At 47.6% G+C, this 16,632-nt stretch overlaps 1 protein-coding gene across 1 annotated transcript in view; it reads left to right on the top strand.

Annotated features, from left to right (window-relative positions):
• The window catches only part of XKR4 (XK related 4), a 321,357-nt gene extending 305,189 nt beyond the window's left edge, over positions 1 to 16,168 (top strand). Inside the window, exon 3 of the mRNA XM_067712325.1 lies at positions 14,673 to 16,168. Within this exon, the coding sequence (XP_067568426.1) occupies positions 14,673 to 15,619 (947 nt within the window). The 3' untranslated portion in view covers positions 15,620 to 16,168. The remainder of the gene's footprint in view (positions 1 to 14,672) is intronic.
• The last annotated feature ends 464 nt before the right edge of the window (positions 16,169 to 16,632 follow it).

Genomic DNA, 16,632 nt, shown 5'->3' with positions numbered 1-16,632 from the left:
CACTGCTGTGGCCTCTCCCGTTGCGGAGCACAGGCTCCGGACGCGCATGCTCAGCGGCCAATGGCTCACGGGCCCAGCCGCTCCGCGGCATGTGGGATCTTCTCGGACCGGGGCACGAACCCGTGTCCCCTGCATCGGCAGGCGGACTCTCAACCACTGCGCCACCAGGGAAGCCCTCTGAGGTGCTTCATCGTATAAAGCAGTTCTCCATTTTGTCAATGAAAGGAGAAGATCTAAAATAGCTTTGAAGCCAATTTAAATATATAAACTTTGGGGGATGGAGATGAAATAGCTGAATGTCTATTCATACTATTTAACTCAATTTAATCACACATACATGTCACATGTTATATAGGTTGAGAGATTGTACCTTTTTGTTTCGTCACCATTTCTTAGTCATCTAGCACAGTTTCGGGAGCCCTGCCCCTCCTCCCTTCTGTTTCAGACAGATTCCGAGCAGGTCTGCAAGCCTCTCACTAGACACCTGTCCCCTGACGCTGGTTCTCGCTTGCTATTAGCGATCTTCATAACCACTTACTGTGTTGCTTTCAAAAGCTGATTTGTAAGAGCTGTAGGACCTGAAAAATATCTTTTCCTTCCTCCCTTCTAAGTTCTTGGCTGGGGCCCCTATAACAATAGACGGATTAACGAGAGAAAAGCTTACACATTTATCTAATAAATGTTTTACGTGACACATGAACCTTCATCCTCATGAAGGGTGTGAAGACATGAAGAAGCAGATAAACCTGCGTGTTTTGATACTGGGTTTGATGAAGATGGGGAAGTCATGGGAAAATGTGAAAGGACAAATGGGGTATAAGCCATGTGTATGCAGTAAACTGCGGGAGACTTAGCACGGCCTGTTCATTCTGCCTCCTCTCTGAGTCCCTCCGTCTTTGGAGATAAGGATGCTCCTTTCCTCTTGGGATGGGAGGGTGTCTCTCACGTGAGGATCTCATGACCAGCTTCAGGAAAAGGTCAGAAACTCCTTTCTGTACCTGCTGTTTCTCAAGTTCTTTCAGTCTGAAATATTCAGTTTGCCAAGGTGTCATATTCTGGGGTAGCTTGTCTTCAACCCTGTCGAAGCCAAAACTCAGCTGTGAACGCATACTTCCAGGAATAATTTCTACTTTGAGTTAAAGTTTTTGCCTCCTTTCCCCCCGCTTTTCCTTTCTTTTTATCCTTTCTTTTTCTATACCTTTTTAGTGATTTTGTTGTTAACTCTCCATAATCATCCCAAACTAGCAGTGACATAGGTCATTTCAAGTAAATGTGGCTTTTCCCAAACAGTTTTCTGGTTCAAAATATTGAGCGCACCTCGAAATAGGACAGGTCAGCTAAAAGGTGACCCTCGTATTCGTAAAAGTAGTTGTTGGGAGGAGCCTTGCTATAATCGTGTAAGGTGCACATGGAACTGGCTTACCTGAGCTGGTGAAAGGCTCACTTATTTCTGAAATAAGGTTATACTAGAAAGGGTTGGTTGGACTGTTCTCTGCACCCCTGCACAGAGGACCTGGAAGCCGGGTATCCTTCACAAGTTTTCAGATCTCCCAAAGTGCTGGACATTTTCTCATCTGAGAGCAGAATAATCCTTGACAGGTCTGATAGGCTACCTTTTGGACAAGAAGGTATCGCTCACACCCAGAGAAGTATTAAAAGAAATTTCACAATGTTCCTCGGTATATCCAGACTGTGAGGTTCTCTCCTTTGGATTTTCTTTTTTGAGCATTGGAGACAACCCTAATATTTGTAAAACCCTTACAGTTTACAAAGTGCCTTCACAGCCACTCTCCCCAATTCCTCGCCTCAGCCCTCAGATTAAGAGTCTAGTCTGTCCGTGTGATTAAACCACAGCACAGCGCCCAGGGGCAGACAGGCTCCCCCCTCGGTGTCTTACATGGTGGAGGGGGGCAGCATGGCGGTTCCCCTGCGGTGGTAGACGCTGAAGGAAGGGAGGAAGGAGTCTGCCAGGTGGGCTGGACACAGAGGCCCAAGTGTAACCAAAAGTGGCGTCCAGCTGCTCACCACTCAAAAGCCAACGAAGAGGCAAGGTCGTTGGAAAGTAAGTTTGCTTTATTTTGGATGTGGGCAAATGAGGGGGACTCCTGTCCAAAGGCCAACTCCGCCCGCCCCATGCCGACGATCAGTGGGCAGAAGCTTTTATAGGCGGAGGGAGGCACGCAGAAACAGCACAGGCAGCTCTGACAGGCATCTTGAAATTGGTCATCGGTGGTCTGACCAACGTCATCTCGATTGTCTTAGGTACAGGTAATCTTCAGTTCCAGCGCTGGTTTGTTCCCATTTCTCTGAGGCCAATTCTTGGAATTGTGGCAGCTTGTGTCACGGCTGCTACAGCCTGGTCATCATGTAGTTACCTTCTTCCACCTGGTGAGGGTTTCAGTCTCTGTAAGACAGCTCCCAGGATACAGCTCAGAATGTTATCCATAGCCCTCAAGGAGGAACTACAGGTCCTTGACTATGCTCAATGACTAAACTATTATTATTTGGTCTCCTTGGACTGTCTTCCTTTGCTTCTGCATTTTCTCACTTCTCTGATTAATCCGATTCTTTGGCCTACGTTTTTCCACAGACAAAAGGCCAGCAGAGGACACGAGGGTAAGGACCATAGGGTCCTGCGCCGTTTCACAGCAGGACAGAGGACGGGGCTGGCGGGGCGGGAAGCAGGAGAGAACCGGAGGGTCTTCAAAGGGCAGGTCCTGGAAGGGCTTGATACCTGGTTACGCGCAGGGCAGCCGGAAGCCCCTGAAGGGTTTTCATCTGTGGAGAGATCTGATCAGATGCCCTTTTGTGGGCAGTTCCCTTCAACCACAAATGAGCACCGATTATGGGTGGGCGATGGAGATGGGAAGGACCAGGTAGGAGGCTGTGCCCGATGGGGTCCTGACGCAGGGGGCCCAGCAGGTGGGAAAGGAGGGGCGTCAACTTGCTCCAGGCCCGGCAAGCCCGAGGCAAGACCCTCCCTCCGCCCCCTCCTGACTCCGGAGCCGGGCGATGTGAGCTGCGCAGGGACAGGAGCGCGGTGCCTCCCCTCCCCCAGGCGCTCTTCGCGCAGCATTAGATGCTCACAGAGCACGGAGGGTCCCACCGCCGGCCAGCACGGAGGGCCGGGACCGCGGAGACGCCGGGCGATGCGGGGGGCGGCTGCGAGGCCCCGCTCCCTGGCTCTGCGCCCCTGCGCCGCCGCCCACCCCCTTCCCGGCGGGTCGCCTTTCTCTGAGCCAGCCCCGCCGTGAGAGCAGATAGTGCTACAAATCCCAGGCCTCGGGGTATCGAGTCATTTCTTGTAAATCACCCAGAAAGGCCTGGCGGGGCTGGAAGGCACAATTTACTGCTGCATTATTAAATGGTCCGAGCGCAAGCCGGCTTCTTCCTTGCAGAGTGAAAACGCAGGCAACCCAAAGGACAGGGCGCCGGGAAATGAGAGCAGAAGCGGGGGTTCCAGCCCTCACCCCCCAAAAGGCCTCTTTCCTGAAGCCCGCAGGAGCCCCACAATTCGACGTTGGGGATCCTTCGAGAACGCTACATCATGGTGTAAAAAGGGCTTTTATTTGAAAGGACATCCATTTCCGCCAGAAATTGAGGAATGAAGCGAGCGGAAAGAAGCAATGGAAAGCAGATAAATGAAGAGTCCGTTGTCCTTCCCGAGGGCCTCAAGGCGGTCTGGGGGCAGCTGCTCCCCCCGACGCACCGCCCCCTCTGCGTTCTCGGGAGGGCCCCAGGCCGCGCCCTGCCCTCCTGCAGGGAGCCTCGCTTCTTGTACACAGTTAAGGGAAATCCTGTGACCAACACTGTCCCCATCACCTGGGTTTCTCAAGATGGGGCCACGGAGACCTGTTCCTGCCTCAGAGTTCCCTGCATCCCTGACGCCGTATCTCCACCTCCGCTCCTTCCTTCAACTGAGTGGCTTCCATCTTACCTGCTTTTAATCCAAATAAAATGAAGTACATATTCCACCTATGTAGATAATGCCAACTATTTTTTCCTCCTATTTCCAAGTGACTTTTAGAAACTGGATCCTGTCAAAAGAATTGCTTTCGTATCTGTAAAGAGAAAAAGTCTTTACGCTATAAATTGTACCTGCTATTCTATTCTTTCTCTGTCCTGTTATTGTCTTGAAGCCAACCTCCTTCAGTAAGAATCCAGACATAAAAGAGCTCCTGGGGAGGGGGCAGAGGGTGCAAAATTAAGAGGAAAGCTAGGCTTTGGAGAGGCTAATCCTATTTCTGTAGAGAGTTTTCTGCTCACCAATACTTTAAAGAGCACACGTTCATGGACCCTCAGTCAAACCTGTGAAGAACAGGTGTAATCGGGTGACTTGCGCAGAGGCTCAGGGTCAGTAGGTAGAGTTTCCCCCCATTTTCATGGATGTGTTGCCAAGCCCCCCACCTCTGCCGGGGGTGTCTCCCAGCCACTCAGGGCTCACACGCGCCTCACCGCCAAGCTCCTGAAGGAGCCGTTGGCTCCCAGGCAAGGCCCCCATCCTCCTGCCTGGCGTGTCACGTCCATGGTCTCTTGGCTTCCCTGGCCAGCTCTCCGCTGCTCAAACGCCCTCACTCCAGCCTCGGCCACACCTTCAGCTTCGGCTCCTGGCTGGGCTGTCTCCCCTCGGGGTACAGTCTGTTTCTCTCCTCTGCACTCTGCTCACCACGTTGGAGTATGTCTCTTTCCCACGCCCACGTGCTGTCCCTCTAGGGACCTGCGTTTGTGTCCTCAGCGATCGGCACTTAATAGGTGTCAGTGTTTGTCAGAGGAAAGCATGGAGGGAGGGACAGAGAGGAGGGAAGCAGGGGAGGACCTGGGTCTGGGCCTTCAGGATGCAACCCTGTTATCCTCCTATCATTGGACGAGGGCACCAAACACACGTGTCCACACACAGGCCGGCTGGTGTGTCCTCCCAGGTCTCCGCTTTGGACCCTCTTCCATCAGCAGCATTCTTTTCACCTTCTTCTCTTCCATGTAGGCAGATTCTCAACTCTCCTACCAGAAAAGACCTTCTTGGCTCTCGTGTCCAGAGACACAAATATTTACGCCTCCTCAGGTCACCGCGAGCATCACATGCCGGCGCCCCGCCCTCCCAGAACACATCTTTGGCTCTGTTCCGACCTCGCCACCCACCCGACACCGGCCACCTGCCGCCCCTGAGTGCTTCACTCTTGTTAATTCTATTTACCCTGGGTTAGTGTCACCATTTTGTATCCTCTGGGCCCCCTTCCAAGTTCTCTAAGCATGAATAACTCTGAATGTGGGTGCGTAGACAGCAGCCTTCATTAGAATTAATACTTGATTTTAAACCCCGGGGACCCAGACTCTGTCACTCTCCCAGGGATGCCCTGAATCACAGATCCTTCTAAACAGGCCAGTAACTGTCTATACTGGTGACACTAGCAGGTGATTGGTGGCATGCGGGCCATCACATTTACATGCATGGCAGACTATAGAAGCCCCTTGGGACACAAGGGAAGAGAAACAGCCAAAGACTCTGTCTCAGACGCTTCCACTGGTATGGTAGCAGGAGCTGGTCTGTCCACAGGTGGGGAACCGCCTGAACCCGGGGGCCATCTTGCCCTTTCACTTTGCAGATGCCTACCTGCTTTTCTGGAAATGATTAAGCTTACTGAGGTGTGGCATTGGTGCTCCTGATTAGATAACTTTACAGTCGACTGTTCGTGCCCAGACGTCTTCCTACGTACAGGATACCGTGCAACAGCGCACTCCTGTAGCTTCATTTCTTTGGTTGGGTGAATGGTGACAGGGCCTCTGGGCTTTAATCCAGACAGCGATCACACTATAGCCACCTCAAAAAGTGTTCCCAAAGTTACCAGGTTTCATCATTGGTCCAAAATGGTTCAATGAGTTTAGGGAGTTTAAAGTCAGAAAAATGTGGGTATAAGTCCTAACTCTGCTACTTGTTAAAAATGTGTCCATGGGTCAGCTGAGGGTTCGGGAAACTAAGGCCCATGGACCAAATGCAGCCCATCACCTACTTTTTCTTCCGTTTAAGTATTGTCTACAGCTGCTTTCTCCCTACAAGGGCAAAGTTGAACTCTTCTGACAGAGAGCCATACGACCTACAAAACCCCAAATATTTCTTATGTTTACAGAAAAAGTTTGCCGCCCTTTGATAAGAATATTTCATCTCTCTGAGCCTCAGTTTCCCCATCTGTAAAATGGACAAAATACTTACATTCAAGAAGTGGTGCTGTGAGGAATAAAGGGGCTAAACAATGTGGAAAGTCAACCACAGAGCAGTCAACCACATCGGGTCTTTTTTAAAATTATTATTTTAATTTTGCTCTTGTCCATCCGTGTCCCTGTTTGCCAGGTGAGAGAAGGTTACAGCTGCTGTCTGCCTGTCTCTGTCCCTGTTTTTGGCATTTTCATTTCTCTTCATTTTGCCCCACTACACCCCCTACCATCCAACAGACGAAAACTTCTAGAAAAACATAGAGGGCTTCCCTGGCGGCACAGTGGTTAAGAATCTGCCTGCCAGTGAAGGGGACACAGGTTCGCGCCCTGGTCTGGGAAGATCCCACATGCCACGGAGCAGCTAAGCCCGTGCGCCACAACTACTGAGCCTGTGTTCTAGGGCCCACGAGCCACAACTACTGAGCCCATGAGCCACAACTACTGAAGCCACGTGCCTAGAGCCCATGCTCCGCAACAAGAGAAGCCACCACAATGAGAAGCCCGCGCACCGCAACGAAGAGTAGACCCCGCTTGCTGCAACTAGAGAAAGCCCACGCAGAAATGAAGACTCAAAGCAGCCAAAACTAAAATAAATAAATAAATATATTTTTTTAATCTATAAGAAAAAAATAGAGTGATTGATAGTAAAAAAAAAAATGGTATGGAAAATAAACTTACTCTAAAGAAAAATTTAATTCTACTGGGCATCTCGGGTTACTTATTTTATGTCTTTTGAGTAGTCATTTCTATCATCTTTTTATTTTCAATATAAATTTAACCTTGCAATTTGTAATACTGTACAAAGAATGGTGACTTCTCACCTTCTCCTAAATACAGAATTTTTTCCTAGAGAAGAACTATTAGATGTTTTCAAATTCCTACACACAGAATGCTTGCCTTCTTGGGATTTTTCTTTTAATCTAAAAATAATTTAAAAATTAAGATGAGCTGAAGCTATGTGAGATCACCTAAGATTTTTTTCTTCCAATTAGAAGGCAATTACTTTCCACATTTCTTAAGGAGGAGAGACACTTTGCTTCTCCCAACAACTTTCTTCAACTGCTTTCCTATTAAAATACTTTTTAAAATTTCAATTCAGTGTTTCCCTTATCAACTCCTTAGCAGCCTTAAATTTGCCTTGCAAAGAAGCTGAAATCCTCAGGATGGATTACGAGAAGAGTGCGTATCCCTACCAAAATTAAACATATTAAAGCATTTAAATATTTTTAATCACAACTATTACAAGGTTTAAAACAGAGATAAAATGGTTTCAGTGCAAGAAGATTTCGAACATCTTAGACCCAGTGAAGTTTGTATTACTTTCCTTCCCTTCACCTCACTCCACAAAGATCACAGCATAGGGGGTTTTACATTTTTTCAATTATTACATTCTTTCAACTAGGTGAATTCAGTAAGAGTCCAGCCAAGTGGATCTCCTGCTTTTATCTCTGTAACTAAGAGACAAGCTCTAAACATGCTGAAGAAATGGAAAACCTTTCTGGTTTCATGACCAGCTACTCTTGAATTGGGCAACATTTTTCCACAGATAAAAATTCAGGAGGGCTTCCCTGGTGGCGCAGTAGTTGAGAGTCCGCCTGCCAATGCAGGGGATGCGGGTTCGTGCCCCGGTCGGGGAAGATCCCACGTGCCGCGGAGCAGTTGGGCCCGTGAGCCATGGCCGCTGAGCCTGCGCATCCGGAGCCTGTGCTCCGCAACGGGAGAGACAATGAGAGGCCCGCGTACCGTAAAAAAAAAAAAAAAAAAAAATCAGGAAATGAAATTCCCTGGTGGTCCAGTGGTTAGAACTCCATGCTTTTACTGCTGAGGGCCAGGGTTCGATCCCTGGTCAGGGAACTGAGATCCCACAAGCTGTGTGATGTGGTCAAAAAAAAAAAAAAAAAATCAGGAAAATTAGGAGGGCTGTTTAGTCCAGAAAATACGAAGATAAGAAAAGCCTGATTTTCCTCCTAGGTGTTTGTGCTTCTGATCCATTTTTTGCAAAGAAACCCAAATGGGATCCCTTGGCCTGGGAATAAGTGTGGTCACGGTGAGTCTGAAGGAGCAGCTGGATGGAAGCCTTTGGGGTCAGACCCCTGAGGGTGGCACTATTCTGGGGTCATCTCCGTCCCACCGGCCCAGAGTTCTACACCTCATACACTTGTCCACACCGCATCCCACCTGCTGTGGCTGCCGATCCCATCCAGTCTGTGGTCATGGTGCAGAGCTTGGAATCCATGAATTCAGACGTCTATCCTCCTGGCTAATCACATCAGCTTGGGCAAGTTACTTAGCCTCACTCTGGGTCTCTGTTTCCCTGAATGCAAAGCAGTGCTTGCCTCAAACTGTCATCATGAAATTTAAATTGGACAAAGGCTGTAGGTACCTAGCTCATCCCTGTGCACAAAAGCAAGGACCTCACAAACACTCCCTCCTTGTCTCTGATTATGTGCCTCCTACTCACTAACGGAACTGTAACTTTCTTTTTTAATTTATTTTTTAGAGTGTATATCTTTCTTTTGGGTAAGAGAAACTCAGAACTCAAAGTCAAAAGCTGTAGGTTTTATCTTCTGTGACTTGAGTGAAGAAGGGGAAAAAAAGGAAACCATAACTTGTTTTGACTGCAAGAAATCAACATTATGTGGTCATCTAAAATTCAATATTTTGTCTGTTTGTTCAGGGACTGTACTTTAGGGGGAAAAAGTTATCCTGTTTGTGATGAAAGACTATATACGTTATGAATGGTCATGTGATAATCTCGCCTCCATAACGAGGAGAGTTAAGTTGTAAATCATCCGTTCCCAAACCATTGGTGAGAAAATACTTAAAATTTCCTCCAAAACATGTTGAAATTGACAGGATGGAGAAATGGGGTGGAAAGAAGGGAAATAAGTTTGCGATCGAGATGGTGGGCAGATTGGGAGGCAATCAATATGAGAGCAGCTACTGGATGACAAATGGGCTATTTTCGGAAATTGGTACCCAAGCAGAGAGATGCTGCTGGCACGCTGAGGTGCGTGTGCAGAGCACAAGGTGTGGTGCGCGCTTATAGCAGGGGAGCTGGACTTAGATTAGGAAATGGGACAGGCTTCCCTAAGCAGAGGAATGGTGCTTAAACTGGAAACTGAAAGATGAGGAGGGATTAACCGGAGAGATGTGGCTTTTCAAGGTAGAGCACAGCATTTCCTGTCTCGGGGGAAAGGGAGCGCTGGCAGGTGGCTGGGGGACCAGCTGAGCTAGAGGGAGTCGCGCTGAGAGCTACCAGTTCAGGCTTCCCAGGAAGAGCCGAGAAACATCAGCTATCGGCGAGTCAGCTTCCAGCACAGCTCTTCTGTCTCGCAGTAGAGGGAGAGGGGCATCAGGAAGATTCAGGAAGGCGCGAGCCAACGCTCCGTCGAGAGGCGCCCCCTGCCGGCCAAACCTCACGCTTCCCTCGTGATGGATTTCAGAACTCAGACCTAAGAGTTAATTCGGCATGAAGTGTATACCTGTTCTATTGTTCTCTCTGCTATTATGTATGTTTGAAATTTTACACAATAATAATTTCTTTAAAAAAAAAAGGAGCCCTTCTCACCAGCTGCAGATTCGTTGTGAACATGGGCCAGTGGCCAGGTGTTTCCCTGAGACTAACTGTTGGCTGGCCTGTAGCAGGGGAAGGGCTACAGGAGGGCAGTTCTGCCCTCCCTAGGGAGAAGGAAAGAGACAGGCTCATTCTGTTTGTCGAAGAATCAAAGAATTAGAGTACTTGGTTCAATTCCCTGAGTCTCCTACATCCAGGGAATTAGGCTATAAATCCTATAAAGCATTCTCTAGGTTTTTTCCAGGAACACTTGTTTACACTCAGGCCACGAACGACACAACGGGAGGACAGGTTTCATTTCACAGTGTTTTGGCATTTGCAGCTCAGACTGAAATTGCAAAGAAGCAGAACAGGAGAGCAATGAAGAATGGTGCACAGTTTTTGAATGTCTCATTCTATCTGTGGTTCTGACTCTATCTTTAGAATCCTTCCTTTCTTCCTTCCTTCCTTCCTCCCTCCTTCCCTCCCTCCCTCCCCCCCTTTCCTTCTTTCTTTCTCTCTCTCTCTTTCTTTCTTTCTTTCTTCCTTCCAAGTCATAATATATGCCAGGTACCATGCAAGGCACAAAATGACAGAAAAGTAAATAAGCAGGTACTTTTCCTTCCCTAAAGGTCCACTCCAGTAAGAAACACAATGATTAAACAAGCACAAAATAAAACATAACTATAAGCTGGGATAAGTGATCTGAAGGAAGAGAATGGGGGCGGGGGTGTGCTTGATATAAAACATACTCCTGGAGAGAACTAATTTCATTCAGGAGCCAGAAGTAGTCCCCTTCTAGTTTAGAGGTTTCAACATACAATGATCTCTGGGATTGTAATATTTCAAGGGTCTTATATCCCATCCTAATCCCTTTATCCATTATTTCCAAGAGGAGATAATGTTTAAATGCAGATGATAGAACTTTTGCCCACACCTCTTCCATAATTTCCACTGGAGACAAGTTAGGGAGAGGAAGGAGGGTCGATAAATCATTTAACACCTGAGAGAGAGTAAGACTCAGTTTCTTTTCTTTAAAATGAGATTGTTGCACTAGGGAAGCTCTGAGGTCTTATCACCTTTTTTAACGTTTGAATAAATAGTGTGATCCCATGGAGTCCCCTGGAGCTGGTTTTTACCTTAGAATGAAGTTTTCATGAGCTATATGCTATTTATTGTTTTGAAAGAAAATACTATGAGACCCACTGTACACCTCCCAGGACTGCAGAAGGAATCTTTATATTTTAGTATTTTAATGATGTGATGGGAATAATATTGTTCGGTGTCACTTATGTAGTATTCCAGCTTAGAATGCATAACTGTGAGGAAACAGACAGACAAACCCAAAATGAGGCAGAGGAACACTTTTCTTCCTTCCTTTTTCTTTTTCTTTCCTTTTTCTTTCTCTCTCTCTCTTTCTTTCTTTTTTAGGTACTGTACTCTTCAAAAAATGCCAAATAATAAAAGGCAAAAAAAGTCTGTGCAAACATTCCAGATTAAAGAAAACTAAATGGATAAGACAAGCAAATGCAATACCTGGGTCTAGACTCAATCTTATGCCAGAGGGAAAATCCTGTGATGGACATTGTTTGCCAATTGATGAAAATGGAACACTGATGGTGGATTAAAAAGAAAAATTGTACCAATGTTAAATGGACTGAAGGCGATAAATGTTATCTAAGAGAATACCCCTCTTCGTAGGAAAGAGACACTGGTGTATTTTAGGGTAAAGAATCATTGTGCTGGTCCTTTCCAGCTGCTAGAACAAAATACCACGGACTTATAAACAGTAGAAACATCTTGTTCACAGTTCTGGAATCTGGAAGCCGGAAGTCAGGGTTCCAGAACGTTCTGGTGAGAGCCCTCTTCTCTTCTGGGTGGAAGACTCTTCGTGATATCCTTACATGGCAGAAGAGTTAGGGTTCTCTCCAGGGTTCCTGCTCGTGAGGGCCTCCCAAAGGCCCCACCTACTAATACCATCACCTTTAGGGGGTAGGATTTCAACCTGTAAATTTGGAACACAGCGGCTGTGGTGTGTGCAATATACTTTCAAATGTTTGAGAGAGAGAGAGAGAGAGAGAGAGAAGGCAGTGATAAAGCCAATGAGGCCGAATGACAATCTGGGCAAAGATCTATGTGTCCAATTACTATTTTCATTCTTGCAATTTTTCTGTAAGTTTACAATTCTTTTCAAATAAAAAGTTAAAATATATGTTGTTAGCTAAAGGAGCGCTTAGAGTTCCGTGTTCCAGCCCGGCGCCCCAGAAGTTCTAGAGAATTCTACCCCTATAATAACACAGTGCCTTGTGGAGGACATCTACGTTGGCATTTGAAACAACTGAGCTGATGTCATTTGCATAAAAAGCAAAAGAATTAAAGCGTTTCATGGTGGGTGTGAATTTGTAATGAGGAGCAATTCTAAAATGGCCCCTATTTTCCGTTCAGGCATATATTTGTCTTATACAAATTAATTGCTAAACAGACGAAAAAGAAAATCACCATCAAATGAACAAGGGAAATTCTAGTTCTTGTGAAACAGATAATTCACGAAGGGAACGGTTACGATGGGCACGGAATTTGCCATTGGTAATGACTTTTTAAATTGTAAGATACGTAGAAAGCAAAGCTGATAGAAAATCTTCATTTTCCCACTGCCAGAATACTGTCATAACAATTTCATGGGGTGTCAGATGCAGGCTGAATTCCTATTTTAGGGCGTAATAATAAAAGGGGTGATGATTACAGGGGAATTTGGATGAAGCTAATTTTCCAATTCTCGTAAAATCTGACAACGGATAATTTTAGGATGCTGTATACGTAAAGTCTGTTGTTGTTGTTTACTATTTTCACTGCTTTGAATAACAGCCTTCAATAACTGGCACCCTGATCTGACTGCCCGATGGAGTCGCTCGCTCCTTCCTTGGCTGGAGCCTGACCAACAATGCAGCCATCCTCCTGAAGGTGGCGCTGTGCTCCGCGCGGTCCCGAAGGATGCGGGCGGGTGGAAACCCGGAGGGCGTGCAGGCGGAGAAGCAGGCCAGGTGCACAGCTCAAATGCATAAGGAGAACACAGTCTGTGCAAGAAGCAACCCGCCCCGTCGCGAATGGTGCCAATGAGGAGCGAGCTCCTGAGGGCTTCTGCGTCCCACACACGGGTGTTGACATTCAAATGGCACTATGCTTTGTTCTTATACACGAAACTGATAATAAGTATGTCCTTCGCATCATTATTCCATCACCTCTTATCTCCCATCCTCTCACCTTGTTTCTTCTTTCTGTAACTTTTCCTCCTTCCCTCTCTTCTCACTCTTGGAGGTGCTTTAGAATAGATGTTGGTGCTTCCACTGCCTAGAAGTTATATTATCGCAAACTCCTTTGTGCACTGGTGGCTAACGGACCTAGGAATGTTGCCTACACTGCCTGAGGGTTGCAGTAATGAAAGGTCTTTTGCTGGCCGGAAAAACACCTGAAGGCCCAGTGTAGGATGGGGATGCTCTGCTGGCTTGACTGGGAGCAGACATGAGACGCGTTGTTGGAAAATATTTTCTTTATCAATAATTGTTTTTTGGAGTTCACCTTTCTCAAGGAGAATGTGTAAGAAATGGTTTTCGAGGTTGAATGTTTTTTCTATCAATCAGTGTGGCTCTTTCCCACAAAAGTCATTTTTTGAAATTCATCCTTCAAGGACCATAGACAACAGCTTTTCTCTATTAAAGTATAAGAAGAAAAGCGCAAACTCCATCCTAAGTTGTTGGCAACCCCCATTCCATAGCGGGAGAACTATGTTTAGGAGTAGATCTGGTGAGGAAAAGCCAGCTGGACTTAAAAATGCACAGAACCTTTGTTAGCGTTGGTAAGCCTCGTTACGGCTTATTAAGTAAACCAGCTGCGATGCAGACTGACCTGACGTGTCGGTGACAAAGTGGAACTCCCCAGAGAGCTCTCTCCTGAAGCAGGTGGTGTGTTTTCAGGTGAGCCCTGGTCCACACCACGACCACAGAGGTGACGTTTCAGACACAGCAGGTGGAGCAAAAGTGGAGGAGAGCGATAAGAATGATTTTTTTAATTTGGAAACATACTTTTGGGGGGATACTCACCAAATGGGGCTCACTGCATAGTAAGAAAAGCGGTTGATACGTGATTTCTGTGCAATATTTAATTTGTGAAAGAATAAGAGGTGCGTGATGGTGAGCAGACATTTCTTCTTCTGAGTGGAAGGAAGCTGTAGGAAGAGTCTCGGATCATATCAGGACAGACTGCACACCAGGTATCACAAGAAACGTGGCCAAGGAGATTCCATGGGCCCCTTTTCTTATTTTCAAGATGCAGTTAACTTTCTTTGGTGAATGAACTACATTTATTCTTGTTTAGAAGCAGAAAGGTGAACCAACTAGCCCCTCAAGTTTCCTGTCATTATTTGTCCCTTTCAATCACAGAATCTCAAAGCTGACAGGGAGCCCTGGAGATCATCCACTTTCTGAATGAGGACGCCAATTTAAATGATTGTCCAAAGTCATGCAGGTCATGAGTGGCAAAGATGAAATAGCAACCAAGTTCTGTCTACCTCCCATCCACAGTTATATTCCCGCCAGACAAAAGGACTTCCCTAGTCTCTTTACACCGAATACACAGAAAGCTAACACCCGTCCCATCTTCAGCCCCAGGCTCCGTGCTGGTCCCCAGGAGCACTCCCATTAGCCTCATGTCTTGTCCATATAGTTGGGGCCCCTTAGAGGACAGATCCTAGGACCCCCCTCTGAGTGTCTGGTCCAGCTAAAACTCAGAGAAATGAAGAGCTTTGCTGTGGTAGAAGCTAGCCTGCCCCGAGCCCCCAGCCCCACGTGGCTTCTTTCCAGGAACGACACTGCATCTCGCTTTTGACAGCCTGTCTTCCTGCTTGCCTTTGCAGGTTTCACAGCGGCCGCCTCCCTCGTGTCCTTGGCTTGGGCCTTGGCCTCCTACCAGAAGGCCCTCCGGGACTCTCGTGATGACAAGAAGCCCATCAGCTACATGGCCGTGGTCCTCCAGTTCTGCTGGCAATTCTTCACCATCGCGGCCAGGGTCATCACCTTCGCGCTCTTCGCCTCGGTTTTCCAGCTCTACTTTGGGATCTTCATCGTCCTTCACTGGTGCGTCATGACCTTCTGGATCGTCCACTGTGAGACAGAGTTCTGTATCACCAAATGGGAAGAGATCGTGTTCGACATGGTGGTGGGGATCATCTACATCTTCAGCTGGTTCAACGTCAAGGAGGGCAGGACACGCTGCCGGCTCTTCATTTACTATTTTGTGATCCTTGTGGAAAACACGGCCTTGAGTGCCCTCTGGTACCTCTACAAGGCTCCCCAGATCGCGGACGCGTTTGCCATCCCAGCGCTGTGTGTGGTATTCAGCAGCTTTTTGACTGGCGTTGTTTTTATGCTGATGTATTATGCCTTCTTTCACCCCAACGGACCCAGACTCGGGCGGTCCCCAAGTTGTGCTTGTGGGGACCCCGCCGCTGCCTTCACGCCGTCTCCAGAAGTGGCCACGAGCGCCCTGCGGTCCCTCTCCAACACCCGCAGCGTGGCCGGCGACCGCGACCAGAAATTCGCAGAGCGGGACGGGTGCGTGCCTGTGTTTCAGGTGAGACCCACGGCCCCGTCCACCCCGTCCTCTCGCCCACCACGGATTGAAGAATCTGTCATTAAAATTGACCTGTTCAGGAATAGGTACCCAGCGTGGGAGAGACACGTCTTGGACCGAAGCCTCCGAAAGGCCATTTTAGCCTTTGAAGGTTCCCCGTCGCCTCCGAGGCTGCAGTACAAAGACGATGCTCTCATCCAGGAACGGCTGGAGTACGAAACCACCCTGTAAAGCAAGAGGGCTTGGAGGGGCCGCAAGCTCCAGACCCAGGGGTGACAGCCGGGCCGCGGCGATAATGAAACTCCGCCCTGGAGTAGGGCAGCGAGCTGTGCCGGTCGCAGTCTGACCATCATCAGGATGCGTGTCTGGCCCTCCATCAGCTGACAGCCTGCTGCTGGCCTCCTTGGAAAAAGCAGCCCAGAGACCCTACTGCTCCATCTGAAGGGAACAGGCCAGCTCAGTAGGACCCCTTGTTGCCACCAACCCCTCCTGCCCCGCCTTTCAGCACATCCACCTGAGGGTACTATTATTATGGGAAATGTTGCCTCCGATCAGTAGGGTGTTTGGATGGAGTTAACTGATCTTTGCATAAAAATATACTGAGTCATACACACGTGTACACACACACTAACACACACACACACACACACCGATCCTGTCAAAATAGCTTAGGTGATTTCTTTTGATGCAAAGCTGTGATTCCCACGGGAATATAAAAGCAAAGAGAGAGAAAACATATTCCTCAAGACTCCAGAAAAAAAAAAAAAAAAAAAAAGTAAAGCTTAGAAAGAATGCATAAACCATTCTCACGTGAAAACCAATCCCATGCGTGAAAAGCCTATCCAATGGACAGAAAACCCAAGTGTGTTTACGCATGTATTAGAATTGATGGAATGGTTCGTTTTCAACACGTCAGGATTTTTTTTCATTTTAAATTTTCCGTTGAGAACGTCTTTCATGACAGATACCCCACGCAGCCCATGGCTGGCTTTGGATGAGACCAAGGAGCTAGATACCTTGGGGATGAAAGTTCACTGATAATCAGGATGCAGTATTCAATTGCCAAAATTTGATAAAACCACGAAGAGGAAGCGGGAGAAAAAGGCAAAATGAGCGTCTGATTTCCCGGCCTGTGCAGCTCACACGGGAAGGTCGAGGCAGAGCGGAGCGAGAGCCGGGCTGTGCTCAGGTCCAGGAGTGGAGGCTGTGCGTGAGTGCGGAGAGGCCGGATTCCAGAACACGCC

Source organism: Pseudorca crassidens, chromosome 17 (assembly GCF_039906515.1).
Source record: "Pseudorca crassidens isolate mPseCra1 chromosome 17, mPseCra1.hap1, whole genome shotgun sequence".
Lineage (NCBI taxonomy): Eukaryota > Metazoa > Chordata > Mammalia > Artiodactyla > Delphinidae > Pseudorca > Pseudorca crassidens.
This window is presented reverse-complemented; position numbering and strand designations above follow the sequence as displayed.